The following is an 8,774-nucleotide window of genomic DNA, read 5'->3' on the forward strand; positions in this document are numbered from 1 at the left end:
TAAAGGAATTAGGAACAAAAACCCCATTTCATTTGACTTAGTCAAACAGGGCACATTGTTTATGCTTGTCTCTTTCAATCTTGATCACATCAAGATCTTGACGTAGGAAATAAACCAATGGTTGTCACTTTCGAAAATCTCTTTACCACAACACTGAGTATTCTATGGCAGAGGCATTCTCACATTAAAGGCATCTCAATGAAGATGCAAAGGAAAAAAAAAAAGAAGAAGAAAACAACACACACACACACACATCTCAGAAGAAGACAAAAATGGCAGGCAACTGGTACTCTGACCCTCTGGAGGCAAAAAAAAAAAAAAATTAAAAAAATTAAAAAATATCTTTACATTAAAGAATGTCAAGTTAACAAGAAAGGGTATGGAATGGGGGAACCCATCGCGTTTGAGAGAATAAGCTGACCTGCTGAAATTCAAAGTGCTAGAATTAAGGGTCTAAATTAAAACATAGTCTATGCCTCGAGAGTGTAACACTGGAAACACAGTAATGTGGTCAGGTCTCAATCCTCTTTCCGCTCCAGAGTCTGTGTAGTGTGAATGCCATTGCTGTACACAGGAAATGGAAGAGTGGAAAAGAGTCCCTCGGCCGTGGTGAACACGTTCCCTGCCGGCATTTGGGTCAGGCTGGCCCCGCTCACGGCACTCCCGAACGGTCCCGACATATTGAGTCGGTGGACGTGGTGGTAGAGCATCTCCATCGGTGTTTTGGGATCCAGCCCAAAGCCGGGGCTGTTGACGTCGACAAAGTTCACCGCGTGGGTGTTGGGGAGCAGGTTGCCTTGCATGGCTAAAGTAACTTCGGCGGGCGCGTAGCGGATCGTGCCAGTGGTGTAGACCCTCTGGGCGGCCGTGCTGGTAGCGGAGAGGGTGCCCGTGACCCTGTGGACCAGAGGCAGCACCACGTTGCCCGCCTGTAGCCTCTGTAGGGCCTCCAGGTCCCCAGTGTACAACAAAGAGTTGGAAGACGTGCTGGGACCGCCCCCGCCGCCCCCACCGCCTCCGCTGCCCCCGACGCCTCCCCCGCCGCCGCCCCCGCCGGGGTGCTTGTCCCGGGGGGACGCGGACAGCGGGGGCGACAAGGGGTCGGAGGAGACGGGGGCCAAGGCCGAGTTGGATGAGGTGCTGAACTGAGTTTTGCGGCTGGCAGTGTTCTCGGTCCCCGGCGGGGTGAGGACAGAGTCTGGAATGGAGACGTGTAAACTACTGCTGGCTTGGGGGGAAGGGAAGTGCTCGGAGTTGGGGGGCTTGGTCATACTGTAGGGCGATTCGTTCCTTGAGATTTCCCGGTTGGGCGGGTAATTCCAAATACTGCTATCGTTATCAAAATTGATAGGTTCTGAGATCTCAGTTTTGATTTTGAGCACTGAGGCACTGTTTGGTGACGAGAGCAGCTGCGGCGGGTCCACCAGCGCGCCGTCCAGCCCGTTGGGGCTCGAAGTGCTGGACAGCCGGCGGCGGCTCAGGCTCCCCCCCTTCTGCTTTTTCCTCCTCTTCTTGCGCTTCTGGTGCTTGCTGGAAGACTGCGCGCTCGCCTCACCCGCGCTGTCCGAGTCCTTGGCGCTGTCCGAAGTCAGCGACTCGCAGTTCTGCAGCCGCAGGTCGGTCTCACTCTCCACGTAGCGCTCCACCTTGATCTGCATGGAGCCCAGCGTGCCGAAGCTGTCCTCGGTGGCCTTCTGGGTTTCAAAGTCCGAGTTCTCGAAGCTGTCGTCGCTGTCCCGACTGTCCTGATTACTGGAACTGTTGCCGTCGTCGTTACAGTTCATTTCGTTGTCCGACTGGTGGCCGGACTTCTTCCGGTCGGACTCTGGGTCTTCGCTGTTCTCGGATTGGTTCCCCTTCTCATCGGACTTGGAGTTTTCGTTGTCCTCTGGGGAGGGGAGGGGAGCGGAGGCGAAGGGAGGGGAGAAGAGGAGAGCGAGAACGTCAAAAGGGGCAGGAATCGCCCACTTAACAAGGAACCCCCAAGCAAAAAACACAAAAACAAAACAACTCCCCCACTTTTCTGGGGGTACCCCTGGCCAACTCTCGGTGAAACCTACTTGGAAGGAAGTGGGAGGGAGGGGTGGGATGACTAGTTTTATCTTCACTTCTTCCCTTAGTCTCAAAAGACTGGGTTTAGGAGACTCCTGGGAAAAGGCAGCCCCAGTGCTTTAGAAACCCAGGCGTTAGATTGCGAGTCCAATCCTGGCTCTGTGTGCCTGGGGGCAAGCCACTTAACCCCTCTGGCCCTGGGTCTCTGCTTCTTACTACCTGTGTCACTTAGGGCAAATCCCTAGGACCTCCCTGGGCCTCACTCACCTTATCTGTAAAATGAAGTTGGACTACATGACCTCCGAGGTCTCCTTCTAGTTTTAAATCTGGAAGATTTAAGGCTTGGGGCCTTGTCACAACCTCTGGCCGAGGAAAACCCTTTTTTGCTATTAATGAACCAGAGCAGATTTAGGTTGGGAATCTCAGCTCGAATGGCTTTAGTCCTCATTTTTAAAGGCCTCCGTTATTTATATTTGCTTTTGCACTCAGCTCACATTTATCGTCAAAGCAGTTCCTAACCTTTCACACTGAAAAGTAGTTCTCAGGCAAAAGTCTTAGACTCCTTATGAATCAATTAGGCAATCTACAACCCTTTTGTTAGCAAGCATTCTGTAAGGGCCTGTGCTGGCTTTCTCAAGTCACTTGGTTGCACTGTGAGCAACCCTGGGAATAATGAGGCACAAGAAATAATGAGGGGCAGCCAGGTGGCTCAGGAGACAGAGGCGCAGGGCTTGGAGTCAATCCTTCCTCAGACACCAGCTGTGTGACTGGGCAAGTGGGTTAACTTTGTTTGCCTCAGTTTCCTTACTTATAAAATGAACTGGAAAAGGAAATGGCAAACCACTCCAGTATCTTTGCCAAGAAAATCCCAAAAGGGGTCATAAAGAGTCAAAAAGGGCTGAACAACAACAACAACATACATATCTATCTGTTCACAGATGTGTGTGTGTGTGTGTGTGTGTGTGTGTGTCTTCCTGGATACAGCTAACTTTACCCCCTATCCTCTCAAACAATAGTGTAATTTTTAAAGGTTCAAGAATGGACTCATTTCCATGCCTGCTTGGCATGAAGTTGGCTCTTATGTTCAGAGGCAAGAATCAATATGTCTAGATGGCTGCCTATTGTTATATTTTTTTCAAAAAATTTAATGAAAAAAAATTTAAATTATAAAAATTATAAAAAATAATGAGTTTATAGACATCTCCAAATCCCTGTTTGTGAAAGATAGTAACCGTTTTTTTCCAAAATGGACTTTCTTAAGAACTAAACTAATAAATAAATTGGTACCTGCCACGTGAGACCTTTCCTGCCTTCTCTCTGTCCCTTAAAAATTGCCTTATATTCATTTTGCATGTTATAATTTTTGTGTTTTCCTTATAATTCTGTTTTTAGCTTTGTATCCTCAGCCTAAAACCAGCACAGCGCCTGGGCACATAAAAGGTGCTTATGCTTGTGGTTGATTGATTGAATAAAGCAAATTGTGCCTGAGCTTCTCTTTAAATAACTGGTAGCTAGAAGGGAATTAATTATATAGATCTTGTATGCAGGATTATTACTATTTTTGCCAGTGCTTCAGATTTTCTGGTGCTTTGGAGGTAAATGACTAATAGAATGGAAGCTTCCTGAGGGGAGGTTTATGTCCCTCTTGCTCAACAAGGTGCCTGGTACCATGAAGGTACAGAACAAATGCTTGTTGATTGCCTCATTGATTCCTTTCATTTTTATCTCACTTGATCTTGCCCACAAACTAAGAGGTAGGTAGGACTGGCATTATTGTCTCCATATCTGATTTCATGGGTTGTAACTATTTCCAATTTATGGGAGAACATGGACAGGAGAGAGTCACAACACATGGAAGGGCAGTATGGATGGATTGTGATATGTGTTGTTAGAGGAAGCAGCCACATGGAAAAGTCGGCTGATCCATTCAGTTTGAGTCTCTTGCTATTGCAAAAGATCCGTGGCCTTCAAAGGGTGGACATCTGGCTCAATCCACCATTCAACCAATCAGTAGAGGTGGAGTAGGGATCCTGCGATGACCATGGAACCATCCTTCAAGATTACAGTGGAGAACCATATGTGCATACATAAGCATGTAAAAATAAAAGGAAGGCATTAGCCTCTGGGGATGGAGCTGAGAGATCAGCAACATCTGAAATGGAGCTGAATTTTGTAGAAAACTAAGCATTCTAGGAAGTAGAGACGAGGAAGGAGTCTCTCTGAGGCATGTGAGAAGCTCAGGCCATAGACTGAGTAAAGGAGAGCAGGGTACATAACAGGGCTGGAAGGGTAGGTTGAAGTGAGAGGTTTTACTCTGGGTACTCAAGGTTTTTTGGCTCTATGGGCCAAACCGATGGACTTCTACAGATTTCTAGAAACAAGAGCGAGGGAATGATATGGTCAGACTTGTGCTTTGGGAAAATTATTTTGGAAACTGTGTAGAGGATAGTTTGGAAAGGGGACAGATTTGAGGCCAGGAGACTAATTAAGAGGCTATAAGGCCTGAATTAAGCCCCATTACCCTCCATTACTGTGTATGTTCTTAGTGTTCCTTAATGATGGGGGGTGAGGGGTGGAAGAGATAACATTGCTGAATGCCAGACCAGGGAAGAAGGTACCCTAAGAGAAATGTGGCACAGTAGATAGAGCACCTGGCTTGGAGTCAGGAAAACAAGAGTTCAGATCCAGCCAATGATACTTAATAGCAAACCCAGGCAAGACATTTAACCTCTTTCAGCCTCAGTTTCCTCATCTATAAAATGGGGATGAAAATAGCATCTACTTTTTAGGGTTGATGTGAGGATCATATGAGAGAGAATAAATGTAAAGCACAATGCCTGGCACATAATAAATGCTATATAAATGTCAGCTCCTATTATTATTAGATGTCTTAGCATATCTAGGAGCCTCCAGAACAATGGAGGAAACATCTGTCCATTTCCTAAGGTGATGACAATAATATTAAGGAAGAGACTATACATATATGTGCCTGTTATTTATATATGTAAAGTATATATATATATATGCAAACACAAATGGTTATACACTATAGTGTGTGTGTGTGTGTGTGTGTGTGTGTGTGTGTGTGTGTGTGTGTGTGTGTGATTTGGGGCAGCTAGGTGATATAGCGAATAGAACACCAGGCTTAGAATCAGGAAGACTTATCTTCCTGAGTTCAAATCTGGTCTTAGACACTTATTAGCTGGGTGACCCTAGGCAAGTCACCTAACCCTATTTGCCTCAGGTTCCCCATCTATAAAATGAGCTGGAGGAAGAAATAGCAAGTTACTCCAGTATCTTTGCTGAGAAAACTCAAAATGGGGTCACAGAGGGTCAGATAAGACTGAACAATAACAGTATATTATTATTATTATATATGAGGCATCATATAGAATTAGTAGAGTATATGTCTCATTATTATATATACAGTATAATTCCCATACATACATACATATATGTATATATTTATACACACACATATATGTATATATTTCAGCTGGAGAAGATGGGAATTAGGCTTCTGTAGCCTCTCCTATGTCTTTAGGACAGAGGAACTTTCTTCAGATATTTCCATCAAAGATACTCTGGAGTGACCTACTTCAACATCTGCCTCTTCTGGGTGGAGAATAAGGGAAGAAATTTGGGAATGGCATTACTCTAACTATCAAAGAAAATTTCATAATTTTATCGAAGCCCTTCTTCGACTTAGCCTGGCCTGAATTTGAATAGCAGAGTCCTCCCACATGTTATAAACCTACTGTTCTATTAAAAACCCTCAGATAGAACCCAGTACAATCAATTGTAGTATTCAGGGACATGCCTATTCTAACTGTGAGGACTTGTTGACTTAGCATGAGTTTGAGGAGTCATCCAGGATCTCTGCAATGTATATTACCCTGTAAATGTGACTTCATGCTTTCCATCCAGAATTTATGGGGCTTCATCATCAATTTAATCTCATATAGATTAGAATTCAGCAATGTTATCTTTTCCTTTCATCCTCCACCAAATATACAATTAATTCATCAGGGAGCTATCATAGGGTCTATACACCAAGTAAGAAAATAGGATTAAAAGTTAGAACTGAAAGGAATCCCAGTGGCCACCGGGTCCAACTCTATCCATCATTTGGCATTTATTAAGCACCTACTATGTGCCAGGCACTGTCCTAAGAGCTTGGGATATGAAAGAAAGGCAAAGACGGTCTCTGTTCCCAAGGAGCTCATAATCTAATTTCATAGGTGAGAAAACTGATAATGGGTGGAAGGAGTTAAGTGACTTGTTTATAATAATTCAAGCAAGTGTCAGAAGTAGGATTTGCAAGCAGGATCTCTGACTTCAAAGCCAATGAGCTTTTTCTCATACCACAAGGAATGTGCTCTCCAAAAGGCATCTAACCTCTAAGCTATTATCTGCATGGTCTTTGAGGTTCTCAGCCAGGATTCAGAGGGAGATTGCAGCTCAGTAGCCACTTTTAGGGCATTTGTATTTTATTATATCCAAGTGCCTGGAATTGGAAATGAGATCTTAAAAATCCATGACTTAATCTTATTAATGATGCATATCATACCAGAAAAGACAAAGTTAGAAGAATATTTGCGCCATCAGAATGAATTGGAGTCATTGTTCTGGGAATAGGGAGAGAACAAGGAATTGTCAGTCTTATTTTTTTATTTTGAAGCCTTCACCTTCTGTCTTAGAATCAATACTAAGTATCACTTTCAACTTGTGAGACCTTAAACAAGTCAAATAACAACAATAACTGATATCTACATTCAAATAATAATAATATAACTAACATTTATATAGTGCTTACTATATGCCAAGTATTTTATAATTATTATCTCATTTGATCCTCACAACAACCCTGGGAAGAAGGTGCTATTATTATTCCCATTTTGCAGATGAAGAAATGAAGGCAAATAGAGGTTAAGCGACCTGCCTGGAATCACAAAGCTAGTAAGTGTTTAAAGCAAATTTGAACTGACGCCAGGCTCAATGCTGTATCTGCTGCACTATCTAAAGTTTGAAAAGTTTCTGATTTATATGATCACACTCAAACCTCATAACTCTTCCTGAATAGTAGGCATTATGATGTCCATTTTTATAGGAAATGGAGGCTTAGGGAGGTTTAAGAAAATTGCCTGTAGCCATGAACTCATAAGTGTCAGAGATTGGGTGGGAATCCAGATCTACAGGCTCTGAGGTGGCACTCTTGCCACGAGACCAAGATCCACTATAAAATGAGAAGGCTGGGCTATATGATTTTGAGGGTCCTTTCTAGATCTCCATCTATGATCCAACTGTCTTGTTCCCAGAGGAGAAATGGCTAGAGAAGAAACTGGAATCTTTGTCTTACCTGAATTGTCTTTAGAGTCTGATTCCGAATCGGAGGTCTCTGAGGATTCAGAAGTTTTCTCTGGCAGATGAGGAAGCTGTGCAATATCCATTGGAGTGTCCTTGTACTCTGGGTTACTGTGGAAAAGGACATTAGGGCTAAGTGCAAATAAACCAATGATTTCTTTTAAAAAACCTACTCACTTTCCCACCCTGAACATCTGAAACGAAGGATTTTAATACAGAAATAAGAACACGAGATTATTTAACTTCCTTTCAAATTGTCACAACATTTTTTGAAAGTTTAGTTTTTAGATGTGACCCGGGGAGAAACATCCTAGTATTGCAACTAGACAACTAAATGCTACATGAATGCCACTAAAAATCTTTTACTTACCAAGAGATTTTTCTCTAGGGTAAGCAATATATGTCTTGTCTCATGTGTGTTACATGATAATGTATGTATAACCTATATCCTATTCCCTGCCTTCTCAGAGAGGTGGGAGATATTGGAGGGGGCAGAAAAAAAAAGAATGAGAAATAGATTTCGGACAGAACTAATGCGAGAATTTGTTTCTCTTGAATAAGAATATTTATGACAATTTATTACATATTCATAAGAAATTACCTGTATTATTGTTCGGTTACATATATTGTGTTATGTATAAAAAAAAATAGGGGTAGGCTAGGTGCCTCAGTGGATTAAGAGCTAGATCTAGAGGCAGGAAGTCCTGGGTTCCAATCTAAATTCAGACACTTTGTAGCTGTGTGACCCTGGGCAAGTCACTTAACCCCTATTGCCTAGCCTTTACCACTCTCCTGTCTTGAAACCAATACACAATATTGATTCTAAGATGAAAGTTAAGGGCTTAAAATAAAATAAAAATAAATGGTAATTTTTTTAAAAAAGAAGAAACTCAGGAAATAGTACAGTAATACTGGGAGAGGGATATAGCTAGGACTCCTAGTAAAGGATCCAAGGTAAGGAGAAGGGCGAGAAGTATTTAAAAGCCATTCTTCTCCATTTCACTGTTTATGTTTCTTCTTACATTCCTCGTGCTTCCATAGCCTAAGTGCCCTTGTCATGGACCATTGATGTTGTTGCTCACCTGTTCAAATGTCTAAAGCTATTTGAGGAAGAAAAAAAAATACCCCTACAACCTTAACAATCTAACGCTATGACAGATGCACAGGTGTACCTTGGGATGCATGCATTATGGCTACCAAACTGTCAACACACCCATTACAATCACATTTTCATCTGTTCATGTGGTGCACACCTGTGGCTTGTTAGCTGGAAACCTGATTGCAGTGGGGATAAGCCCCAGTGCAAAAGTGGGCCTGGCAGATCAGCTCTGGTCCCATTTGCCAGAGGAAAAAATAAA

The 8,774-nt window shown here is 43.1% G+C and overlaps 1 protein-coding gene across 1 annotated transcript; it reads right to left on the bottom strand.

The window, feature by feature from the left end:
* Window positions 1–518: 518 nt before the first annotated feature.
* On the bottom strand, window positions 519–8,455 carry LOC123234020 (neuronal PAS domain-containing protein 3-like). The gene is made up of 4 exons (XM_044659984.1): window positions 8,439–8,455; window positions 7,412–7,527; window positions 6,779–6,787; window positions 519–1,888 (listed from the first exon to the last, which is right to left on the bottom strand). Exons 1-4 carry the CDS (start codon window positions 8,453–8,455, stop codon window positions 519–521), a joined length of 1,512 nt encoding a protein of 503 aa, XP_044515919.1.
* Between the last annotated feature and the right edge of the window lie 319 nt (window positions 8,456–8,774).

Source organism: Gracilinanus agilis, chromosome 2 (assembly GCF_016433145.1).
Source record: "Gracilinanus agilis isolate LMUSP501 chromosome 2, AgileGrace, whole genome shotgun sequence".
NCBI classification, from domain to species: Eukaryota; Metazoa; Chordata; class Mammalia; order Didelphimorphia; family Didelphidae; genus Gracilinanus; species Gracilinanus agilis.